This window comes from Lithobates pipiens, unplaced genomic scaffold, assembly GCF_037356315.1.
Source record: "Lithobates pipiens isolate NorthernLeopardFrog02 unplaced genomic scaffold, aLitPip1_a1.2 Scaffold_8, whole genome shotgun sequence".
NCBI classification, from domain to species: domain Eukaryota; kingdom Metazoa; phylum Chordata; class Amphibia; order Anura; family Ranidae; genus Lithobates; species Lithobates pipiens.
The window spans coordinates 509,439,941-509,465,898 of NW_027507903.1; the positions used below are offsets into that span (position 1 = coordinate 509,439,941).

The 25,958-nt window shown below is 47.9% G+C and overlaps 2 protein-coding genes across 3 annotated transcripts in view; one reads left to right on the forward strand and one right to left on the reverse strand.

Annotated features, from left to right (window-relative positions):
- The window catches only part of RIBC2 (RIB43A domain with coiled-coils 2), a 35,855-nt gene extending 35,587 nt beyond the window's left edge, over positions 1-268 (reverse strand). Inside the window, exon 1 of one of the 2 annotated variants that reach the window (XM_077469358.1) lies at positions 64-268. In XM_077469358.1, the coding sequence (XP_077325484.1) occupies positions 64-180 (117 nt within the window). In that variant the 5' untranslated portion in view covers positions 181-268. The remainder of the gene's footprint in view (positions 1-63) is intronic. The other variant, XM_077469357.1, reaches the window with a different exon arrangement.
- A 27-nt stretch (positions 269-295) lies between these two features.
- SMC1B (structural maintenance of chromosomes 1B) overlaps positions 296-25,958 on the forward strand; it is a 255,680-nt gene continuing 230,017 nt past the window's right edge. The window contains exon 1 of the mRNA XM_077469356.1: positions 296-522. Within this exon, the coding sequence (XP_077325482.1) occupies positions 414-522 (109 nt within the window). The 5' untranslated portion in view covers positions 296-413. The remainder of the gene's footprint in view (positions 523-25,958) is intronic.

Here is a 25,958-nt window from a genome sequence, read left to right on the forward strand (position 1 = left end):
GCCGGGCTGAGGGCTGCAGCTCAGTGACGACAATCCTACCAGTCTGTACCCAGGCATACTCACCCCGACGGTCCGGACTCTGGCATCGAAGACTCGGCTCTGCCTCTGCAGCTCGGCATCCCTTCTCCTCTGCAGCACGGCGGCCTCCTTCAGATCCACGGGCAGATCCAGCTTGTACATGTCTCCCGTCTCGATCGTTCCACAGTAAACACAAACGGTTGCTCGGCAACTCTGGATGTGCGGAGAGAAAACTTGACGTGTCCGCGCTGTCTCCGCCACTTCTCGCGAGATTTCCTCCCCCCACACAGGCACTGCTATGCGAGTCTTCGCGCTTGATTCTCGCCGCTGCTCTGTGAGGGAGGAGAAGTTCGCGGGCGGGAAAAGTTTGTGGCGCGGATCGGTCACCGGAGAAAATGGGCCACCTTAGTCACCTCATCCTCCAGAACTTCAAATCATGGAGAGGCCGCCAGGTCATAGGGCCCTTCAAACGGTTCAATTGTGTCATTGGCCCCAATGGCTCAGGTAAAGGTTCAACAAGCGGCCATGACAGGACTGAGGTGAGGGGAGCTACTGAGGAGAACTGGCGGGGTGTGGAGCTTGTCCCTGGGGATGGTAGTTCCAGAAATCACCTTGATGAGGACTGAAAGGAACCCTCCTGGCCCTGAATACTGATCCAGGGCTCCATGAAGGGATTTCTCTTTCAGACGGTGGTCACGTACAAACAAATCCAGAACATTATTTTGTATGTGTGGCACTTCCTCCATACGGGCCGCTAAGTCCACTTTCACGCGAGGTGAATCTGTCCGAGTGGCGTGTGCCTGCTCAGTGGTGGGGAATCTCCTCTGATTCCTGCAGAGCCTTCAGATGACTGCTCCGTGTCCCCTATGCGGAGCAGATAAGGACATGGCCCACTCTTCTCTATGGGGCAGTCCGACGGAAATGGACTGTATGTCCTTGTACACACGGTCGGAGAATCCGTCGGAATGTGGCCTATCGGACCGTGTTGTCGGATAATCCGACTGTGTGTGGTATGCATCGGACTGTTAACGTCGGAATATCTGTCGGACCAAATTTTACAACATGTTGGAATTTTTTCCGACCAACTGGTCCGATAGGACATACTCCGATCATGTGTAGAGAATTTCGATCGGACAAAGTGCCACGCATGCTCAGATCAAATTCCTACATCAAAGCTATTGGCCACTAGCCTGAACGTAGTCCCATCGTAACGAAATTACGTCATCACGTTCTGAAAGATCGGATTTTTCGACAACTTTGTCCGACCATGTGTATGCAACAGTTTCGGACAAGATCCGACGGACAAAATCCGACGGATTTGGTTGTCGAAATGTCCGACTGTGTGTACAGGGGCTAAGTCTGTTTCCATCCAATTGTCATCCGAACCAACCCGCTGGACGAGGGGGGACTCCGTATCGCCATACATCTGTTTTCAGCAGATTTTGTCGGATCGGATGCCCAGCAGGGATCAGCAGACACATGCCCACTGACGTCTGCCACCCCATAGAGGACAATGGGTGGCCCCGATCAGGTCCACCTGGAAAACAGACAGGCTGACCCGATAGATCTGCTGGTGTGAAAGGGGGCTAAGTCGCACGTGATTTCCTTCATACGTTCCAATGCAGAAAATAGACCTTGGCTTGTTTTGGATATTTTATTAGGGGATGATAACTTGGATTTATGGGATGCACAACTTGAGACTGTCTGAAACACTGAACCAGGGACAACTTCCTATTTACACACAAAAAGTCCTCTTCCTTCAACCCGCACAAACTTTGTTTTCAATGCACAGTACCTGCTGCTCACTCTTGTGGGAACTGACAGGATATTGCTAGCTCCTGAAATGCCCATTACAGGCAGGAACTCACAGTCCCATGACAAAAGTAGTTCAGTGTGAATAAACAGCATGAGTGATCCCAACGCCACTTGCAGAACATGCTGGCCCGCCTGGCTGATCTTCCTCCCAGTCCTTCTGACTGACTTTCTGCCCTAGTCCTGCCCATGTGGCGCACACACATGGAGACCTCTTAGGGCAAGGTTGGATGAAGACTTGGCACACCGTGGTCTTCGAGAGACCTGCTACAGATGGCAGTATCTCCCTTGTATGTCCCTGCTCTTTGCTGATCCACTCATTGTCGCCTTGCTCCTTCCTGCTGCCTCTCTGGCATGAATCCTTCCACAGCCTCCTGTGTTAGGATCCCTCTAGACCAGCATTCCTGAGCACCTGGCCCCACGGTAACCCTCCCTGTAAGGAGTCCCTCAAGGGCCACCAACAGCCTCTTCCACCCGACTCTCTTGCTGAAATTGCCCATGTTTATTTATGGGGTTGTCTCAGGCCCCCTCTGGGGATTGGCTGAGGACCCATAAATATTCATTGCAGCTCCTCCTAACCCCCACGGTCTAGTTCTAGAAATGTCCAGACACCAGGGGGAGGCACCAAATAGCTGCCAGTTTGAGTTTCCCTGCCCTCTAGTAACCCTGACCCGGTTCAGTGACTCAGGTTATTCCTGGCCAGAATATGCTTTTACCTATTCTTCACTCCAGTAGCACACACTAGAGGGTGCTACATATGGAGTAAGGGGGCATCAGGTTTTTATTTTTGGCCATCTGTGTCCCATTAAGTTTTTCCTTTACTTCTTGTTGCAAAGCTAAAACAGGAAGTGAAATGGAATCCTGGGTCGTCGCCAGAACTAGTGTCCCCTCTATTATTAAAGTGGTTGTAAACCCTTACAAACACTTTGACCTACAGGTAAGCCTAGATTAAGGCTTACCTGTAGGTCCAAGCAATATCTCCTAAACCTATATGGTTTAGGAGATATTTGCCCGAAAACGGGCACCGCTGTCTACGGCGCATGCGCCGTAGACAGCGGCGCGCAGGCGCACTGAACGCGGCAGTTCCAAGAATGGAGCTGCCGCATTTGTCGACTCCCGTGCACATGCGCGGGAGTGACGTCATCGCGGCTTCGCCGAATGACAGCGGCGGAGCTGCGAGACGCCACCAGCAAGATGGATGCGGCGGACTACAGGGGACAGCGCGACTTCGCTGGCTCCTGTGTCAGGTAAGTGACACATAATGGGCTACTATGCGATGCATAGTAGTCCATTATGCTTTACCTTTGCAGGGAAAAAAAGAGGAAGTAAACTCATCAGGGTTTACTTCCTCTTTAAGACAATGGTAAACGGGACAAAGCGAGAGCGTGAATGTCCCTTTCAGGGGGCCAGACAACAATAACAACTGACGGGTGTTCTAATCCCTTTCCTCTTCACTCCATCCAAAAATAAACACTTTTTTTTTGTTTTTGTTTTTTTTATACATTTTAAGGTAGCGTTAAATGCAGTCTTATTAAACTTGAACTAAATGCAATTTAATTTTAATTTTGTGTAGTGTATGGGAGGGCTATAACCCATCAGTTTTTTTTTGCCCTTTATGTCCAATTGGGGAAATTTCCCTTCACTTCCTACCTCATAACCAAAACTGGAACTGAGAGGGGAGTTCCAGGGTGTCACCAGATCTAGTGTCTCCATAGGACATTTTCCTTTATTCCTGTTTTGGTGTGAACCCAAAATTTAGGATTTTCATTGATGCTCAATAATAATGGTAAACAGAACACATAGGGAGGGGAATCTCCCTAATGGGGTGCAGGCAGCAATAAAAACCTGACAAGGGTTCTAATGCATCCTCTCCACTCTATGCAAAACGAAAAAAAAAATGGCTTTAGCGAAATGTAACCACTTCCTGCCCAGCCTATAGTCAATTGACGATGGGTGGGACATTTGTCGATCCGGGTGGACGTCGTATGATGTCCTCCTGGATTGCACTGCTGCGCAATCTGTCACTGGCTGTGTCCATCAGATGACTGATCAGTGTACCAGCTTGCTGCTGGTACCATGTGGTTGCTGTGACCAATCGCAGCAGATCACATGACAAGTGTGCACAATGGATGGCTTCATTTCATGCCATCCATTGTATACGATTGTGTTGCTAGTTGTTATTGGTCACAGTGATCATATGAAATTCGCTAGTATACATCATAATGGGTAAAATAATACTGTGGTAACACTGTATTTCTCTGGTCATAGTAACACTATTGCTCTGGTCACAGTGTGTAAAATAAAAAAATATAAAAAAGAAAGATAAATCTAATAAAGACAAGAAATTGTGAAAAGGTTTTTTTTTTTTTTTCTTTTGTTCCTCATTTTCCCCAAAAATTACAACTTCAAAAAACTCGCTATGCCTCTACTAAATACCTTAGACAGCTATTTTCCAAAAAGGGGTTATTTGGGGGTGTTTGTACTCTCCTGGTGTTTTTGGGCCTCAAGAAATAAGATAGGTTGTCAGTAGATCAGGACTGATCAATTTTCAGATATTTTGCTTTTGCTTGGTAATACAAATGCTAATCAACCAATCACATGGCAGCACATCAATGCATGTAGGCATCTAGACATGGTGAAGATGACTTGCTGAAGTTTAAATTGCGCATCAGAATGGGGAAGAAAGAGGATTTAAGTGACTTTAAACGTTGCATGGTTGGTGCAATACAGTGCTGATTTATTGGGATTTTGACACACAACCATTTCTAGAGTTTACAGAGAATGGTCCAAAAAAGAGAAAATATCCATTGAGTGGCAGTTGTGTGGAGCAAAATGCCTTTTTGAGGTCAGAGGACAATGTGCAGACTGATTCCATATGATAAAAAGGCAACAGTAACTCAACCACTTGTTACAACAAATGTATGCAGAATACCATCTCTGAATGCACAACACATCAAACCTTGCAGCAGAAGACCATACTGTGTGCCACTCCTGCTAGCTAAAAACAGGATACTGAGGCTACAATTCGCACAGGCTCACCAAAATTGGACAACAGAAGATTGGAAAAATGTTGCCTGGTCGAGTGAGTCTCGATTTCAGCTGCAACATTCAGATGGTAGGGTTAGAATTTGGAATAAACCACATGGAATCATGGCTCCATCCTGCCTTGTATCAATGACTCAATCTGGTGGTGGTATAATGGTGTGGGTAATATTTTCTTGGCACATTTTGGGCCCCTTAGTTTCAATTGAGCATTGTTTAAACACTTGACCACTGGGCACTTAAAGGGGTTGTAAAGGTAAATGTTTTTTCACCTTAATGCCACTCTGTGCAAAATGAGCTGCACAGTGGAGGTAAGTATAACATGTTTGTTATTTAAAAAAAAAAAAAAAAATTCACTTTACAATCCCTTTAAACTCCCTTCCTAACCAGACCAATTTTCAGCTTTCGGTGCTCTCACATTTTGAATGACAATTACTCAGTCATGCAACACTGTACCTAAATAAAAATGTTGTCCTTTTTTCACACAAGTAGAGCTTTCTTTTGGTGGTTTTTAATCATGGCTGGGTTTTTCATTTTTTTGCGCTATAAGAAAAAAAGACCAAAAATTCTGTATTAAAAAATTTCATTTTTCTTAGTTTCCGTTATAAAATTTTGCTATTTTGTAATTTTTATTCATAAATTTTGGCCAAAATTTATACTGCTACATTTCTTTGCTAAAAATAAACCAAATTGGTGTATATTTGGTCTTTGTGAAAGTTATAGCTTCAACAAGCTATGGTGCCAAGCTCTGAAAATTTCTCATTTCCTGAGGCCCTAACAAGCTAGGAAAGTACAAATACCCCCGAAATGACCACTTTTTATAAAGTAGACATTCCAAGGTATTTAGTAAGAGGCATGGTGAGTTTTTTGACGTTGTAAATTTTTCCCACAATTCTTTGCAAAATCAAGATTTTTTTTTTTCACAAAATTGTTATATTAGCAGGTTATTTCTCACACACAGCATATGCATAGCACAAATTACACCCCAAAACACATTCTACTACTCCTGAATACGGCGATACCACGTGTGAGACTTTTACACAGCATGACCACATACAGAGGCGCAAAATGCAGGGAGCACCATCAGGCGTTCTTGGAGCATAATTATACATATCATTTCTTGACTACCTCTTACACTTTTGAAGGCCCTGGAGCACCAGGACAATGGAAACACCCCAAAAATGACCCCATTTTGGAAAGAAAACAACCCAATGTAAAATTTGAGGCATAATGAGTCTTTTGAACATGCCATTTTTTTCTACTAGTTTTTGGAAAATGTGTAAAGAAAATAAAAATGCATTTTCTCTTTTGTTCACTGACTGACACAGCTCCATTAGTCTTGACCGTAGGGTTATTACGCCACCTTCACAAGAGGACTAGGCAGAACATGTAATACATGTGAAAAAACAGAACTTTACAGTTCAGCCCAGGGGGGTCCTTCTGGTAATAACCCCCTCAGTCTGCTTCCTGCAGCTCAGTTTTTTTCTGCCTAGTGAAAGAGATGGACCTAGGCTCCCTGCGGGACCATCGGTCCTAGGATTTTTTGCTGAATTTTTGCCTTTTGCGCAAGATTTTAAGATCCTGTGATCTGCTATCAACAGCCGGCTGGGTGACAGGCTGGATATTCTAGATCCTTGTAGTCTCACCAGCTTGGCCTTCGAGCGCGTGCAGACCATATCTACACGCTGAGTCTGCCATGACATGTCCCTGAGGCTCCAGGGGCGGCCGGTGAGTGCAACGCTCCAGGCACACATGACCGGACTACCGATCTCCTTGTCATAGTGTGCCGTGGCCAGCAGCCACCCCATAATGCTTAGAGAGTGGGTCTGTGATGGGATGTCCCCAGCTTGTCCGGATGGTAAATACAGCTCTCCCTGCCTCGGCGGGATTGAGCAGCTGGGCGATCCCTGGGAGGTCGATTAGGGGGTCCCTCTCTTCTCTCCCTGTCCCTATTTTCCCTCCCCCCGTGGGGAATGCTGCATGATAGGCTGCTGGACTGTGTGTGTACCTGTAGCCAGGGGTCCCCTGGGGGGCTCTCACCTTAGAATGGGGGCTGCGCTGGGTGTCCCTGGGTGTCTGGAGGTCTGCATGTGCTGATCGCCATAGTGCTGTTCTGCCGCCATTTTCTCTGTCCTTTTACTGTGTACAGTTGTTGGCCATTTTTGGTGTGCCTCAGTGGAAAGCATGGTCGGTGGCCATTTTTCTGTAGCTCGAAGGCCATTTTCCTTGTGATTATGTCCTTTATACAGGGTGGCCATTTTGTTGTAGCCCAGCGTGGTTTTTATCCTAAGCGCTGTTCCCTGCTGCACTTTTGTTTGCTCAGGACACCTGGGAGCTGATACTGGACGCAGACACCTGTAACTGAACGGCACAGCACTCGATCGGGGTGGTGCGTCCTGCAGTGGGGGCCCCTTAGTCTGCAGCAGCTAGGAGAGTGGGATTGTGCACCTGTCCTAAGTCCCCAAGGGTGGCAGACAGAGTGGGTCAGCATGGCTTCAGAAACTGGTGTTTCTTCCCCAGAACTCCCTGCAATTGCAACCGGCTCGTCTGCAAACAGTGCAGTGCCTTTGGACACTTTGTTGGCGGTCCTTGGAATGTTCATTGCCAGAATGGAGGCTGTAGCCCCTGCCCCCCCCCCCCCCCCATCCGGGGAGAGCTCTGACGCAGGCTTGGGCCCTGCTGAGACTGGTGGCCCCTGCTCTGTTGCTTCAGATGACGCTGACCAGGACCGATCGGACAGTGAGGATGAGTCCCCGTCCGCGCAAGACAAAGCGCTAGGGAGCACTTATCACAGCTGTGTGTGATACCCTGGAAATTCAGGATACAGCAGGCTCTTCTGCTGAAGTAGCGGTCCCTTTTGGGTCCCGTAAGCCAGCCCGTACACCTAAGGTGTTCCCGTATCTGACTTATTTCGATAAGTTCATATACAAGGAATGGGGAAGCCCGCAATGGACCTTCTCGGTTTCTAAAAGAATGGCGGTGCTCTCCCCCTTTAAGGAGAGCCTTCTTAAAAAATGGTCCCCCCGGTCGTCGACACCCCCAGTATCCAGGTTAAACAAAGTAAACACGATCCCGGTAGAGTGGACGCCTGCATTTAAGGACACTACTGACAGGAAGGCCGAGGCAGTGACCCGTTCCTTGTTCAAGGGTTGTGGGGTCAGCAATACGACCAGTACTGGCCACAGCACTTGTTTCGCAGACACTTACTGAATGGGCAAAACTTTTGCACCTCAAATTGGAGAAGCAGCAGGCTACTCCCATCTGCGTGGAACTAGCAGACCAGTTAGTGCACAGCCTTAAGTACGTTTGTGACGTGGCCCCTTGCTGTCCAGGGCTTCAGTGTCAGCAGTGGTGCTGCGGCGCCTGATTTGCTGGTTTGCGGACCAGGAATCTAAAAAAGCCTTGATGGATCTACCCTTCCTTGGTGAGCGGCTCTTTGGAGCCTCGTTGGATGACATTATTAAGAATGTCACAGGTGGGAAGAGTATCTTGCTCCCACAGGCCAGAAATACTAAGGAGCCACGCCGCAGGCAAGGGCCCTCATTTTCCGCTCAAAAGAGGCTTTTTCGTCCGTCCGGGACTTCGGCTAAACGCTACAGTCAGACAGGACGACCTCTGAGGGACAAAAGAGTCCCTGAAACCACAAGCCTGTGAGAAAAAGTGCTACCACATAAAGGTTTGCCCCCACCCGTCTCTTGGTGCGCTTCTCGGCTGTCTTCTAAGCAAAAAAAAATCATGATTCTCATTTTAGCCAGAATCCTGCAGCTCTAGCTGCTGTCATAACAACAGTATTTAAGGTCAGTTCTTAAATAGTTAACTGACAATTACGCGGTCGTGTGACGTTGTACCCAAACAAAATTGACGTCCTTTTTTGCCCACAAATAGAGCTGTCTTTTGGTGGTATTTGAGCACCTCTGTGGTTTTTCTTTTTTGCATTATAAACAAAAAAAAAACAACTGTTTTGAGAAAAAAAAAAAGTACTTTCTGCAATAATATCCCACCCCCCCCCCCCCCCCCCCCCAAATATAAAAAAAAGTAAATGTATTCATCAGTTTAGGCCAATATGAGTTCTGCTACATATTTTTGGTAAAAATCGCAAGAAACGTATATTGATTTGCACAAAAGTTATAGCATCTACAAAATAGGGGAAAGATTTAGGGACTTTTATTTATTTTTTTTCCATAAGGATTTTATTAAAATTTGCATAGAACAGCGTATACAGTGAAAACATAACAGTACCGTATATACTCGAGTATAAGCCGAGATTTTCAGCCTCTTTTTTGAGGCTGAAAGTGCCCCCCTCGGCTTATACTCGAGTCATCGCTGTCTGCCCGCTCGATCAGCGTGTCGAGCAGACAGACAGCGGCCATTCTGATTCAAAAGCCGCGCCTCCGGCTCCCCCTTCGCCTGTGATAGGCGGAACACTGAATTTCCCAGCAGCCTGTGTTCCGCCTATCACGGACTTCGTATCATCCTCGTACTACGGACGAGGATGATACGACGTCTGTGATAGGCGGAACACAGGCTGCTGGGAAATTCAGTGTTCCGCCTATCACAGGCGAAGGCGGCGGCGCAGCTTTTGAATTTTACAATGGCCGCCGACGAACGAAGAGGGCACGGGACGGAGGCAAGGCACAGGACGGCACGGGACGGGACGGGACGGGACCGGAGGCAAGGCACGGCGGCGAGGCACGGCGGCGAGGCACGGCGGCGAGGCACGGAGGCAAGGAGGCTCGGCACGGGACGGAGGCTCGGGACAAAGGCTCAGGACACAGGTAGGCTGGACACACACACACACACACACACACACACACACACACACAACACACACACACACACACACACACACACACGGATACACACACAGGGATGGATGGATGGATGGAGACACACACACACAGGGATGGATGGATGGATGGATGGAGACACACACACACAGGGATGGATGGATGGAGACACACACACACAGGGATGGATGGATGGATGGACACACACACACACACACAGGGATGGATGGACGGACACACAGGGATGGACGGACACACAGGGATGGACGGACACACAGGGATGGACGGACACACACACAGGGATGGACAGGCATGTCTTACCCTCGGCTTATACACGAGTCAATAAGTTTGCCAGTTTTTTTGGGGGTAAATTGGGGGCCTCGGCTTATATTCGGGTCGGCCTATACTCGAGTATATACGGTAAATGTTTTATGCGAAATTCCAGGGCACAGATATATATCATAAATATGAAATGCTTATGCAGCCTACTGGAAATCTAGCTTCACAGTCCAAGACTAGCAAAATATAGCAATAGAGCCATACAAGATAGCTAGAGGAAGAAGAGTAAACGTGTTCTATTGAAGAGGAGAGAAAGCGGGAAAATAGCACTTAGAGAAGGAGAGGGAAAGGGAGCATGAGGAGAGGAGAAGTACTAGAAAAAAGGAGAGGGAGGAAGGGAGAAAAAAAGGGGGGGGAGAAGAGGGGATGGGGGGGCACACAAGGGAGGGAGGGGGTTTAAGGTGTAGTAGTTATCAGAGTCCATGTTCATTCTCCAGTGCAGCCTTACCGCTGGGGTGTATTTTCTTTTACCACCTACAGCTATCATGGTGGCAATTGTAGTTTAAGAGCTATAGGCTTGGAAATGCTGTGTTGCTATAAAGTCAGTCCAACAAGCCCACGTTGTAAATTTTTGGATACAGGGGAACAAAAGGAAGCGCCACCTAAGTGCAATAAATTTAGTTTGGTTCTTGGTCTACTGCTCCTTCTACAGGCCTACCCTGAGCGTGTAGCCTGTTTGTTCTTTCCAGTCTCCCCTCTCCTTGTTGCTTCCTCTGGTTCCTCTTCCTGTGACATCGTCACCTGTGTTCCATGGCAGACTTGGCAGACTTCCCGGAGGCAGCAGGAGAAAGGAACGAACACCTTGTCTCCCATCACTGCCTTCCTGTGGAATAGGATTCCACCAGCACAAAGACGAGCCTGTTTTTAATCTCCTTCCTGTAAGTGCATTACCTGTTGTGTCATTAAACCAAACTAAATTTATTGCACTTAGGTGGCGCTTCCTTTTGTTCCCATGTCTTCCTTATACAGAGCTGGCTTCTCTCTTAGGACAGCTGCCGCCTATCACCATCCCTTTCTGCTTTGTTCAATGCTCCATTTATGGACTAATGAACTGTGACTGAGCTCGCTTCGGACATTATCTCCTGTAAATTTTTGGATACGCTCTTGAGAAATGTGAACTAGCTCTTCCATTTCCTCTATTTTAGAAATCCTCAAGAACCATTCGCTAATCGTCAGAGTGTGTGTGGATCGCCAGTGTACCGAGATGCATAATCTCACTACATTCACCATATGCATGGTCAAGGACTTATAGTACTCAGTTTTGGTTAGATGGGTATGGTGTAGGTGGTACTGTGCCGGGGAGTAGTCCAAGGTGTATGTCATGATGTGTGCGATAAGCTCATGTACCTCTTTGCATAATGGCTGGAGGGAGTCACAATCCAACCAAATGTGGAGCATGGTTCCCTTTGCCTTCCTGCATCTCCAGCATGTATCTGGAATAGATGGGGAAAATGTATGTAAGCGTGATTGGGTCCTATACCAGCGTGTCTCAATTTTATAGCCGTTTTCCTGAATGGCAACATTAAGGGAAACCTTGTGGATATATTCATTAATGAGGGCCCAATCATCATCAGTGAGGGAGACCTAAAGGTCAGATTCCCAGGCTATGCGCGCTGAGTCTAGGGTCCTGGAGGTTTTGTGGGGGTATACTGTATATACATGAAATGAAGTGCCTTTTTGGGGGAGGTCGCATGCATAATGTTTCAAAAGGCATCAGTTGTCTGGTCCATGTCTCTGTCGTCGACTAAGTGGAAAGGAAATGTTGAATCTGCCTATACGACCAGAATGGAAAAGATTTGGAAACGGATGAAGCTACTGAGTCCTCAGGAGCGAGAGGATCCGCAGGTAAAGAACTGATGTGCTAATACTTTTCTCGTGTGGCCATTTCTGACTGAGAAAGGAAGTTGAGACTCCCGGTGCCAAACTGGGGTTTCCTCTCAATGGAGTTAGGGGTCCGGGGACCGAGGAGACTGTTGCAGTTTTTGTCGCTCGTCCAAAAGCCCTGAGAGACGGATGAATAAGAGGGTGTATCATGATCTCTGGTGGCCAATGTTGGGATGGTGACCAGGGTAGGGATCCAAGGGGGAGTCGTGTGAATGATTTTTCTAGCGTTACCCAGACTTTTCCAGCATCATGAATGTTCCAATTAAGTCGTGCAAGATGGCTTGCCAGGTAGTATTTGTAAAGGTCCGGTAGCCCAATACCACCTCTAAGTTTTGGACGCGTAAGGCGAGTGTATTTAATACAGGGTGGAGAATTTCTCCATGTAAACAGTGAGCATGCCTTCTTGTATGCTGCAAAGAAGGAGGTTGGTAGGTTGATGGGAATTTACTGAGTAAGGTATAAAAGGCGTGGTAGGATTATCATTTTCAGGAGAGCCGATCGGCCAAACCACGAGACGTTGAGATTTCCCCATTCTTTTAGATCCTGTTGGGCTCTTTTCAGGGCTACCAGAAAGTTCTCATTATATAGGTCAGCCAATTTTGCTGTAATTTGGATACCAAGATACGCAATGGCCTTCTGGTTCCATAGAAAAGGGAAGGAGCTCTGGCAACTTTCTACCTCTTTTTTTTTGTAAGGGAAACATTCAGGGCATGCGATTTCGCATAATTTTTTTTTTTTAATTTCTTTTTATTGGTTTAACCACTTAAGGACTGCCGCATGGCAATGTACGCCGGCAGAATGGCACCGACAGGCACAAGCACGTACATGTACGTGCTTGCCTTCCAGCGGGTGGGGGGTCCGATCGGACCCCCTCCCGCTGGATGCGGCGGTCCGTTTCGCTTCAGGAGCGATCCGGGGTGAGGGGATGGCCGTTGTTTTCTGGCCATCCCCTCTCGATCGCTCCTGGCGAATGAGAAGCTTCCCCCGCCTGTGTAGTGTAAACACAGGCAGGGAGGAAGTGATGTCATTCTCCTCGGGGCGGTCTTTTTGACCGGAATGCGAGGAGAACACATAGTAAGTGCACCAAACACTACACTGACACGTAGGCACACAAATCCCCCCCGATCGCCCCCCGTCCCGCCCCCCCCTCCCAGTCACAGTGTCACTGATTGCAGTGATCATTTATTTACTGATCACTGCATTTAGTGTCAGTTGTGACAGTAAAAACTGTCAGGGCAGTTAGTGTTAGGTCCAGGGTAGCCCCCTACCCCCCCATAAAGGTTTAACCCCCTGATTGCCCCTAGAGTTAACCCTTTCACCCCCTTTTGCCAGTGTCACTAAGCGATCGTTTTTCTGATCGCTGCATTAGTGTCACTGGTGCCGCTAGGTAGCTAGTTATTTTTTTAGGTTCACCGCCAGGTTTTTATAGCACTAGGTACCCCCATATATTACCCAATAAAGGTTTTAACCCCCTGATTGCCCCTAGTTAACCCTTTCACCCCCTTTTGCCAGTATCACTAAGTATCACTAAGCAATCGTTTTTCTGATCGCTGCATTAGTGTCACCGGTGCAGCTAGGTAGCTAGTTATTTTTTTAGGTTCACCGCCAGGTTTTTATAGCGCTAGGTACCCCCATATACTACCAAAAAAATGGTTTTAACCCCCTGATTGCCCCTAGTTAACCCTTTCACCCCTTTTGCCAGTGTCACTAAGCAATCATTTTTCTGATCGCTGCATTAGTGTCACTGGTGTCGCTACCCGGACAGCCCCGGACCAATTGTCAGCCTAAGGGCCAGAGGTCTTTTTACAATTTCGCGCTGCACTGCTTTAACTGGTAATTGCGCGTTCATGCAATGTTGTACCCAAACAAAATTTGCGTCCTTTTCTTCCCACAAATAGAGCTTTCTTTTGATGGTATTTGCCTCTGCGATTTTAATTTTTTACGATATAAAAGGAAAAAGACTGAAAATTAAAAAAAAAAAAGATATTTTCTACTGTTTGTTATAAGAAAAATCGAATGAACTAAATTTTAGTCATACGTTTAGGCCAAAATGTATTCAGCCACATGTCTTTAGTAAAAAAAATGTCAATAAGCGTATATTTATTGGTTTGCGCAAAAGTTATAGCATCTACAAACTAGAGTACATTTTCTGGAATTTACACAGCTTTTAATTTATGACCGCCTATCTCATTTCTTGAGGTGCTAAAATGGCAGGGCAGTACAACCCCCCCCCCCCAAATGACACCATTTTGGAAAGTAGACACAGCAAGGAAATTGCTGAGGGGCATGTTGAACCCATTGAATATTTTTTTTTGTCCCAAGTGACACCCCAAAATATATTCTGCTTCTCCTGAGTACGGGGATACCACATGTGTGGGACTTTTTGGGAGTCTAGCCGTATACGGCACCCCGAAAACCAATCACTGCCTTCAGGATTTCTAAGGGTGCAAATATTTGATTTCACTCCTCGCGACCTTTCACAGTTTCGAAGGCCATAAAATGCCAAAATAGCATCCCCCCCCCAATGACCCCATTTTGGAAAGTAGACACCCCAAGCTATTTACTGAGAGGCATGTTGAGTCCATGGAATATTTTATATTTTGCCACAAGTTGCGGGAATATTACAAACTTTTTTCTTTTTTTTTGCACAAAGTTGTCACTAAGGCTGGGTTCACACTGCTGCGGCTACGAGAACCGGATGTGATTCGCACCGCACTGCAGTGCAAATCACATCCGATCTATGTGCGATGCGAGTTCAGCCATACAGATAGTATGGCTGAATTCGCATCGCACCCGCCTCAAACTCGCACAGGACCCTTTTTTTGGTCCGCAGCAGAATCGGATCGCATGGATGTTCACACCATGCGATCCGATTCCTGTCCGAGTTTGCAGATCGCACTGCGATATGCGAACTGATCTGGGGGTGTCATTAACGTTTCACTGACACTCCCAGCAGTTCGCATAGGGCAGTGTGAACTGCCGCCGGAAGGCATGCGATGCGGGAACCCGCCGCGGATTTGCGGCGTTCCCGCATCGCTGCAGTGTGAACCTAGCCTAAATGATATATTGCTCACACATGCTATGGGCATAAGTGAAATTACACCCCAAAATAAATTCAGCTGCTTCTCCTGAATACGGGGATATCACATGTGGGGGACTTTTTTGGAGCCTAGCCACGTACAGGACCCCGAAAACCAAGCACTGCCTTCAGGATTTAAATATAAAACGCTACCAAAAAAAACTGTTAGCGATTGCAGGGATCAGGCCTGACTCTGTGAACGCTGCAGTTATATGTTTAGTAAGAAACAGTGATCGATCGATACTGCACTTGGGTGGGCTGGGCGGAGGGGCAAAACGCAGGTGCTAGCAGGTATCTGGGCTGATCCCGCTAACAATGCGTTTTTTTGGAACCCTAAACTGCTGGGGACGCTAGTATAGATCTGATCAGATCAGATATTGATCTGTTCAGATACTATACCACTACGGGAGGTGTATGCTTTGCGCGTGGGTGTTAGCGGTACTGCCACTAACCTAGCGCTGCCTGGGGCGACGCAGACCCTGTCTGACCCTAAGCCTGGGTTCACACTGCTGCGGGGGGAGATCCGGATGTGATTCGCACCGCAAATCACATCCGATCTCCGTAGCGATGCGAGTTCAGCCATACAGATAGTATGGCTGAATTCGCATCGCTCCCGCAGCAAACTCGCACGGGACCCTTTTTTTGGTCTGCAACAGAATCGGATCGCATGGGGGTTCACACCATGCGATCCGATTCCTGTGCGAGTCGGCAGATCGCACTGCGATATGCGGACGGATCTGGGGGTGTCATTAACATATCATTGACACTCCCAGCCGTCCGCATAGGGCAGTGTGAACTGCCGGCGGGAGTAATGCGATGCGGGAAAACGCCGCGGATTTGCGGCGTTCCCGCATCGCAGCGGTGTGAACCCGGCCTCAAACCTAACTGATATCACCCGCCGGGTGATCAGGGGGTTAAACCTTTATTGGGTAATAAATGGTGGGTGCCCTGATGCTATAAAAAGCAAACTAACCAGAGTCACCCGTAACGCTTATACGGTGATCACTGGTGAAAGGGTTAACTAGGGGCAGTCGGGGTTAAAACCTTTATTAGGTAGTATATGGGGGCCCCTGATGCTGACGCTATATAAAAACCTGACGGGAAACCTAAATAACTAACTGGCTATCCAGCGTCACCAGTGACACTTATACGATGATCGCTGGTGAAAGGGTTAACTCTAGGGGCAATCAGGGGGTTAAAACCTTTATTGGGTAGTATATGGGGGTACCTAATTCTATAAAAACCTGGCGGTGAACCTAAAAAATAACTAGCTACCTAGCGGCACCAGTGACACTAATGCAGCGATCAGAAAAACGATTGCTTAGTGACACTGGCAAAAGGGGGTGAAAGGGTTCACGCTAGGGGAAATCAAGGGGTTAAAACCTTTATTAGGTAGTATATGGGGGCCCCTGACGCTATATAAAAACCTGACGAGGAACCTAAATAACGAAATAACTAACTGGCTAACCAGCGTCACCAGTGACACTTATATGGTGATCGCTGGTGGAAGGGTTAACTCTAGGGGCAATCGGGGTTAAAACCTTTATTAGGTAGTATATGGAGGTACCTAAAGCTATAAAAACCTGGCGGTGAACCTAAAAAATAACTAGCTACCTAGCGGCACCAGTGACACTAATGCAGAAAAACGATTATTACTATCTATTAGATAGGATTAGATAATAACTAACTACTATCTAAGCCTTTCCACTTGCTCGGCACAGCCACAGTTGATTTAAATAAAAGGTACAACACTATCTCTCCCCCCCAATAAAATGCAGCTTATTACAAGCATAAAAACATAGCATATCACTGACGATTTGCGCCAATAGGCATCCCGGGACTCCTCACGGCGGTCTGTTTGGAGGAACTTTGATCGGTGGTGAGCTTGGCGCAAATCATCAGTGATATGCTGACTATGTTTTTATGCTTGTAATAAGCTGCATTTTATTGGGGGGAGATAGTGTTCTACCTTTTATTTAAATAAACAATGTGGCTGTGGGGGGCGGGGATAGTGTTATTTTTTTGCTGATCCGAAAATTGATCCGATCCGTGACTCTGATCCGAGGAACGATCCGATCCGTGAGTTTTTTGATCCGTTGCACCCCTAGTCTGCACCTTCCCCCCTGCCGGTCCGTTAGAATCCTGTTTATCCTCCCGTGTCCTACGCATGCACCATGTCCATGACCACGCAGCTACGCCTGCTTGCATTCTCCACCCAGCTGACGTCCCGCCAGCAACGCGCCTGCGCTGCTCTCGGCTCCTCCTCCCCCCTCTACCCAGCAGCCTTCCGATAGACCCGCCGCAGAGCGTGTGGCGGGTCCGGACTGAGACTCCGCCCCAAACCACCCCGGCACACCGAGGAGGAGCCGCTGTCACCGTGAAGGGGTGAGAAGACACCGGAGGGGGGGAGGGGAGCACTGAGAGGAGGTGGGGCATTGACACCATGTGAGAGGGGAGGAATGTGTCATCTATACTGGGGGGGACACGTGTGTGTGTGTGTGTGTGTGTGTGTATATATTTCTCCCCCTTTTCAGTTTTTTTTTATCCGATTAATCGAAAAAATAATCGGCCGATTAATCGATTATGAAAATAATCGTTAGTTGCAGCCCTACTTACATGGCAACATTGGAATCCCAGGGGGGACTCCGTATGATTATGTCGTACATAAATAACAGGCATATACCCAGTAATGTGATTATTGTACATCAACAGAGAGCCCTGGGTCACCGGGTACTATCGTTAACCTTTATGTCTGTTGGCATAGCATCAGATATACTTGGTGTGCATAGTTGGTACTCATGTGGGAGCTATTAGGAGCAGGTACTCCTAGGCAACCTCCGAAGCAGAGGAGGGATCTGCCAACCATTTAGACCATATTTTGTCATACTTGTTGGGACAGCCTCTATTGGCGTATGTGTCTTTTTAGAGAGGTAGACTATTATTGATAAGTTGTTTCCAGAGAGGGGGGGGGGGGTTGGTTTGCGCCAGCTGAGGGCTATTGCTTTGCGGGCGTAGAACAACAGGAGTCCCACGAGCGTGCAACCCGCCACTGTGGGGATTAGTTGCTCTATCAGGCCTAATATGCAAATTGCCATTGTCGGTTGTAGTGGCACTGAGGTACCTGCGTAATAAAGGCCAGAATCTCTTTCCAGTAACAAGCAATTGCTGGGCAGGACCAAAAGACATGGGTGAAGTCCGCAGGAATCGCACCACATCTCCAACATCCGGGAGGGGAGTCAGGGTTCATTTTATGTAACCTGTAGGGGGTAAAGTATGCCCGGTGGACGATCTTGACCTGGATCAGGCGGTCTCTCAAAGAGACCAGGGATTTAAAAGGGAAGTCCCAACTGTCGTCCCAATCGTCGTTGTCAAGATCAGGGATGTCACCGGACCATATAGTTCTTAGCGTTTCCAACGCCGGGAGAGAGGTGATGATCAGGTGTGAGTACAATTGAGAGGTGTTTTTTTTTGCACAATCAGACCTAAGGAGGTCTTCTAGTGAAGACTGGATCAGTTGAGGGGGAGAGCTGGAGAATTGGCTACTGAAGGCATGGGAGAGTTGATGGCATCGAAAAACATAGGACCGCGGCACATTAAAGTCAGAATTCAGTTCGGAGAGCGGAACCAGGGATTGGTTGGAAACAATCTGTGTTATCGTTTTTATTTTGAATTTAGTCCAGGCATGGGGCTCAGGTAATTTGTAGATGTGCTCTAGTGTTGGGTTTTGCTATAGGGAGGCACTGAGTGAAATTGCCTGTTTAGGGTATTGTATGGTTTTTAGACCTGCTCCCCATTCACGCAACGTGGTGCGCATGGAGGGCGTCAGTGGATAGGGGGCTCGAGGGCCTCAAAAGAGTAAAAATCTGAGGGCCTCAAGGGATCCCAGCACTGCCGTCTCAATCTGGGTAGCTGGATTGGAGCTGTCCGGATTGGACCACCAGGCAGCCGTGACTAGCTGGGTGGCTGCGATTTTGCATGATTGAGCTTTAGGTGTGATAAGTTCCCAAAGTGTTATAGATCTTTCAGCAGGTTAGGTATGGAGTTAAGTGGGGAGGTTAGGAAAAGGAGGATGTCGTCTGCAAAGGCAGCCACCTTGTACTCCCTTTCCTGTATTGAAAAACCTTTAATATTGGGGTTATCTCTTAGTCGATTGAGGAAAGGTTCTAGTAGCAGGACAAAAATTAGAGGGGACAGAGGGCAACTCTGACGGGTACCATTACTTATGGTGAAGGCGTCCGACAGGTGGCTATTAACTCTTACGCTCACACTCAGAGAGGAATATAAAGCCGAGATGTGGGCCAACATGCGAGAGCGAAGACCAATCACTTTCAGGACCTCGCTTATGTAGTCCCAGGCCACCCTGTCGAACGCCTTCTCAGCGTCTAGGGATAAAAAAAAAACCTTGGGTTTTTGAAGTGGTGAGCCAATGATGGAGCTTTAATGCTCTAATGGTGTTATCCTTGGCCTCCCTTCCTGGGACAAAACCCACCTGGTCTATGGAGATAAGGTTAGGTAGAAGTGGGGAAAACCTATTGGCTAAAAATTTGGCGTAAAGTTTGATATCCACGTTGAGGAGGGATATAGGTCTATAATTCTGTACTTGCGTGGCATCTTTACCCTCATTTGGTATGACCGTAATGTGGGCCTCTAACATGCGGCCAACTGAGACCTTGGGGCTTGCCATGGCATTAAAGGTGGCTATCGGCTTTGGGGACAATATGGTAGAAAAGCATTTATAATATTGCAGTGTAAACCCGTCTGGGCCCGGGCTCTTTCCCGTTTTCATTTGTTTGAAGGTGACTTGGAGCTCTTCTATAGAGAGGGGTTGTTCCATTTCCTTAGCTTGCATCCATGGGAGCGATTTCAGGCAATATTGAGCTAGGAAGTCCCTGATGGCTTCTGATCTCCTTTCTGCCTGATCTGGGTTCTGGGTGGTAGACTTTAAATGATATAGTCTTTTATAATAGTGTTCAAAGCATCTTGCAATGTCCTCATTTCTAGAGAAAGATGTGCCCTGTGGAATCTGGTGGATTGTGTTGAAGGGTTTGGAGGCATGTACTACTCGTGCCAACATCCTCCCACTTTTATTACCCTGTTTATAAAAGACTCTCTGATGGAGGACATAATGGCGCCTCGTGCGTTTCCCCAGTTCTTCTAGTAACAAGGAGCGAGAATGTGACAGTTCTTGTAGGGACTGCTGTGAGTGGGAATGTTTGTGTGAGGCCTCTAGGCTCCTTATTTTATCAATTAGCCTTACTATAGTGTCCTGATGTTGCCTTTTGACTTTCGCTGCTTGAGCCATTAGTTCCCCCTGAATAACACACTTTTGCGCTTCCCATAGGGTAATTGGAAATATGTCCGGGGTGGTATTTTCTATGAAATGCTTGCAGATTGGGGATTCTAGGCATGTGGTAAATTTCACATCCTTAAGTAAAGCGGAGTTTAATCGCCAGGTTTTAGTTCTTGGAACTGAGTCCGGAAAGGTCAGGGTAACTGAAATAGGATGATGGTCTGATAGATACATTGGGTCTATTGTGGCATGTGTCAGATAAGGTTACCGTATATACTCGAGTATAGGCCGACCCGAATATAAGCCGAGGCCCCCAATTTACCCCCAAAAAAACTGGCAAACTTATTGACTCGTGTATAAGCCGAGGGTAAGACATGCCTGTCCATCCCTGTGTGTGTGTCCGTCCATCCCTGTGTGTCCGTCCATCCCTGTGTGTCCGTCCATCCCTGTGTGTCCGTCCATCCATCCCTGTGTGTGTGTGTGTCCATCCATCCATCCATCCCTGTGTGTGTGTGTCTCCATCCATCCATCCATCCATCCCTGTGTGTGTGTGTCTCCATCCATCCATCCATCCCTGTGTGTGTGTGTATCCATCCGTGTGTGTGTGTGTGTGTGTGTGTGTGTGTGTGTCCAGCCTACCTGTGTCCCGAGCCTTTGTCCCGAGCCTCCGTCCCGTGCCTTGCCTCCGTGCCTCGCCGCCGTGCCTTGCCTCCGTCCCGTCCCGTCCCGTCCCGTGCCGTGCCTTGCCTTGCCTCCGTCCCGTGCCCTCTTCGTCGGCGCCTCGGCGGCCATTGTAAAATTCAAAAGCTGCGCCGCCGCCTTCGCCTGTGATAGGCGGAACACTGAATTTCCCAGCAGCCTGTGTTCCGCCTATCACGTACATCGTATCATCCTCGTCCGTAGTACGAGGATGATACGATGTCCGTGATAGGCGGAACACAGGCTGCTGGGAAATTCAGTGTTCCGCCTATCACAGGCGAAGGCGGAGCCGGAGGCGCGGCTTTTGAATTATAGAATGGCCGCTGTCTGTCTGCTCGACACGCTGATCGAGCGGGCAGACAGCGATGACTCGAGTATAAGCCGAGGGGGGCACTTTCAGCCTCAAAAAAGAGGCTGAAAATCTCGGCTTATACTCGAGTATATACGGTAGGTGAGAAAAAAATTGTCTATGCGTGAGTATTTTTGAAATGGATTAGAGTAAAAAGTATAGTCTTTGACCGAGGGGAATAACGTGCGCCACGTACGTGCAATGCCAGACCCTGAAGCTGTAATTTGATTTGGTGAAGGGTTCGGTAGGGCAGCGTAGAGGTACCCGAGGAAGTATCAATGTCTGGGTTTAGTGGAACATTAAAGTCTCCTCCAAGAAGGACCATGCCCTCTCTGAAGGAGAGTTATGCCGCTTACACACAATCAGACTATCCGGCGGACTTTTTTTTCCCCCAAAAGGACTCGGCAGTCCGGCAGACAATCCGGCCATCTGTGTGCTAGTCCGCCGGACTTTTGAAATGAACGGACTTGCTCACACGTAGAAAAGTCCATTCATTTTGAACGTGACTCCAGGTGAATGGGACTACCGCAGAAAGTCAATGTCGCCGCCTTCATCGTCGTGATTGACACCTCGCTGGCCCCGTCACCTGGTATGGACTTAAAGGGGAAGTCCTATGCCAAAAAACGGCGTGGGGGTCCCCCCAAAGTCCATAGCAGACCCTTATCCGAGCACGCAGCCCGACCGGTCAGGAAAGGGGGTGGGGACGAGCGAGCGCCCCCCCCCCCTCCTGAGCTGTACCAGGCCGCGTGCCCTCAACATGGGGGAGTGCTTGAGGAAGGGGGCCCTGTGGCCCCCCCACCCCAAAGCAACTTGTCCCCATTTGATGAGGACAAGGGCCTCTTCCCTACAACCCTGGCTGTTGGTTGTCGGGGTCTGTGGGCGGGGGGGGGCTTATCGGAATCCGGGTGCCCCCTTTAATAAGGGGGCCCCAGATACAGGGCCCCCACCCTATGTGAATGACTATGGGGTACAATGTACCCCTACCCATTCACCTGGTGAAAAAAGTGTAAATAAAAAAACACAACACAAGTTATTAAAATAATTTATTGGACAGCTCCAGTGGTCTTCTCTTCTTCCGTCTTTGTGGGGTCTTCTCGCCGGACTCCTCCGCTATCTTCTCTTTTACTAACTCTTTTACTACCCGGCTTTCTTCTTCGTCACCGCCGCCATCCGGGGGTCTTCTTCCGACTTCGGGGGTCTTGTCCCCCTCTTCGGTTCTTCTTGCCGGGCCTCCGCTTTCTTCTTCCAGCTCTTTTACTAGCAGTGGCCCGGTCTTCTGTCGCCGCCGTCTTCTCTTCTTCCTTGAGATGTTGACTCAACGCTCTCTCTGGCCACAATGACGGGGACGCGTTGTGCGGCAACTTATATAGGGACAAGGGGTGGGGTCACTGGGTGATGTCACATGGTGACCCCGCCCCCTTATGATGTCAGTCCCGGAGGATGCTGGGACTGTGACATCATAAGGGGGGGGTCACCAAGTGACATCACCCGGTGACCCCGACCTTATCCCTATATAAGTTGCCGTACAACCCGCCCCTGTCATTGCGGCCAGAGAGAGCGTTGAGTCAACATCTCAAGGAAGACGAAGACGAGAAGGCGGCGGCGACAGAAGACCAGGCCACCGCTAGTAAAAGAGCTGGAAGAAGAAAGCGGAGGCCCGGCAAGAAGAACCGAAGAGGGGGACAAGACCCCCGAAGTCGGAAGAAGACCCCCGGACGGCAGCGGCGAAGAAGAAGAAAGCCGGGCTCCTCCACTAGTAAAAGAGCAAAAGATAGTGGAGGAGTCTGGTGAGAAGAACCCCCCAAGACAGAAGAAGAGAAGACCACCGGAGCTGTCCAATAAATTATTTTAAAAACTTGTGTTGTGTTTTTTTTTATTTACACTTTTTTCACAAGGTGAATGGGTAGGGGTACATGGTACCCCATACTCATTCACATAGGATGGGGGCCCCCTTATTAAAGGGGGCGGCTACCAGATTCCGATAAGCCCCCTGCCCGCAGACCCCGACCCCCTTCCCCAAAGCACCCCCCCATATTGAGGGCACGCGGCCTGGTACGGCTCGGGTCGCTCACTTGTCCCCACCCCCTTTCCTGACCGGCTGGGCTGCGTGCTCGGATAAGGATCTGCTATGGACTTTTCGTTTTTTCAGCGTAGGACTTCCCTTTAAGTCCATACCAGGTGACGGGGCCAGCGAGGTGTCAATCTCGCCGATGAAGGCAGCGACATTGACTTCTTGCGCTAGTCCCGTCTACCTGGAGTCACGTTCAAAATGAACGGAATTTACTCTGTGTGTGGGCAAGGCCGTTCATTTCAAAAGACTCCCGACATAGTCCGGCGGATTGTCCGCTTGAAAAGTCCATTCGTGTGTGGGCAGGTCCGCTCATTTGGAAAGTCCGGCGGACCTCCGCCACAAAGTCCGGCGGTTTGATTGCCGAATTAAGTCCTCTGGATAGTCTAATCGTGTGTACACAGCATAAGAGATCACTGATTTTCCTAAAAAAAGGAAACCTGATGCTCATCAGGGAATAAATGTTCACCAGTGTATGTGGATTAGAGGCATATAGGCCTTTGATAAAGACAACACTGTCCTCCAGGTCTACTAGAGAGTCTGATATTTGAAAAGTAGCGTGCTTGGATATTAATATGGAAGCCCCTTTAGTCCTTGCGGTGGGGTTTGTGGAGTGGATGGCTGTATGATAAAGATAGTTAGTAATCTTAGGAATAGAGTTCGAACGGAAATGGGTTTCCTGGAGGAAGATAAATTGGGGCTTCTGCTTGGTGAGCGCGGACATGACTTGTGATTAGTTTTTCCGGTACATTTAGGCCTTTTACGTTGAGCGACACACACTTCAGCGATAAAGAGTCATGTGACCTCGAATCTGTCTGCATAGTGAGAAGAGAGCTAGGATAGGAGCTATGAGATAATACGTTCACTTGTCTTAGTTTAAAAAAATGCCTGCCTATACTGAGGTGGTCGAGCTGAAGGATGAGCTGGTGGGGGATGGGGGGGGGGGGGGGGGGCGGGAAACAATAGATCGGGAAGTGGGGAAGAAAAGAGAGAATAGGGAGGGAGGAGGAGAAAAAAAAAGTGGAGGGGGGGTCAAGGGTTAGCGATATAGATAACAGAAATGAAAAAGGGGGAAGAGACCCAGAGTGCAGGAGCAGAAAAGAAGAGAAAATAATTTTGTGGGTATCGCAAGATATGGAGAAAATTAAATACCAGAGGTGGGAGTGGAAATACCAGTACACCTAAGAAACAGTAAGCTGGGTGGTCAGCAGACTAATTTATAGAACTGCTGTAGGGGGACAGTGAAAATGTCTGGTATCATATGCTGCTGCAATATGGAGGAACTAGAAAACGGTAGTTTAAATGGGAACAATAAGAGAAAAAGAGGGGCAAGCTTGAATACTGTGAAGCAAATAGACATCAGAAGGGAGTATACCATTGCTACCAGTCTGTAAGTGTCATACAATTCTAAACAGCAATTCTGTAGTATATAACCGTAATTGAAAGGAACTTAGTCCCAATAACCTATTAATCTCCTATTCAATAGTTCTCACAGAGGAAAGAGACATCAAAACGTGGCTAAAATCCTGGAAATATAAAGCAATTTTTATATAAAGGAAAGCATATTCAGTCTCCTCTAGGAAGCAGCCCAAGGTATGGACGTGGCCATGGGAGGAGGAGTATGCTATACTCAAGGAATCCTGAGAATTCCAAACCTAAAGCTAAAACTAGATCTCAAACTAAGACTAAACCACCCCATTCAAATGAAGCAGAAAATGGAAACCTCGCAAAGCTAGGCAGGGAATATTATCCCTCCCTCCCTGAAACTTAATCGCAGGATACACATATCTAGAGTCCAACTTTCTACTGTGAGAGACTTGTAACATATGGGCTGCCCATGGATCGCCAATGTCTACTTTTAGTAGTCTAGGGCATGTACAGGCTAGTCATTAATTGTACTATGAGGTATCGGTGCCCCTATGATCAAATACTGCTATCATTGTAATAACAAGCTCCAATAAGGGGCTCTTTGTGGCTTTAAAAGGGATAGAGACCTATATACATTCACGTCGGCGATCCGTGGGACATACCAACATAGGCATATGGTATACATAAGCAGTCAGGTATTTATATCAATACAAAATGGTAATAATAGAAGAAAAAAAAAAGGAGGGAGGGGCAGAGTTTCAAGTGATGACATGGTCAAGTCCCCAGCTGGGGGCCTCTGATAGGCTTTCGAGGATACAGTATGTGTGGCGGTGGTGCAGCAAGCACTGAGCTTTTGGAGACACATTATAATCCTGCAGTGATGATTAGTTCTCTTTGCAGGTTGATGAGAGACTGCATAGACATCCAGCCCGTTACAGGGTTAGGATTCAAAGATATCATGTCAGCCTCTGATTACTTCTGTAGCAGTCACGGTAGACTCAAAGGACCTGAAAAGTAGAGGTCGACCGATATGGGTTTTTCTCTGGCCGATGCCGATCTTTAGAAATCATGGTGGCCGATAGCCGATATATGATGCCGATTTTTTTGGGCCGATATGTTAGGCCGATTTTATTTTATTTATTTATTTTTTTCCTTTTTTATTTATTATTATTTTTTTAATCCCCCTTGATCTAACACACCTTTCCCACTGGGGCGTTTTTCAG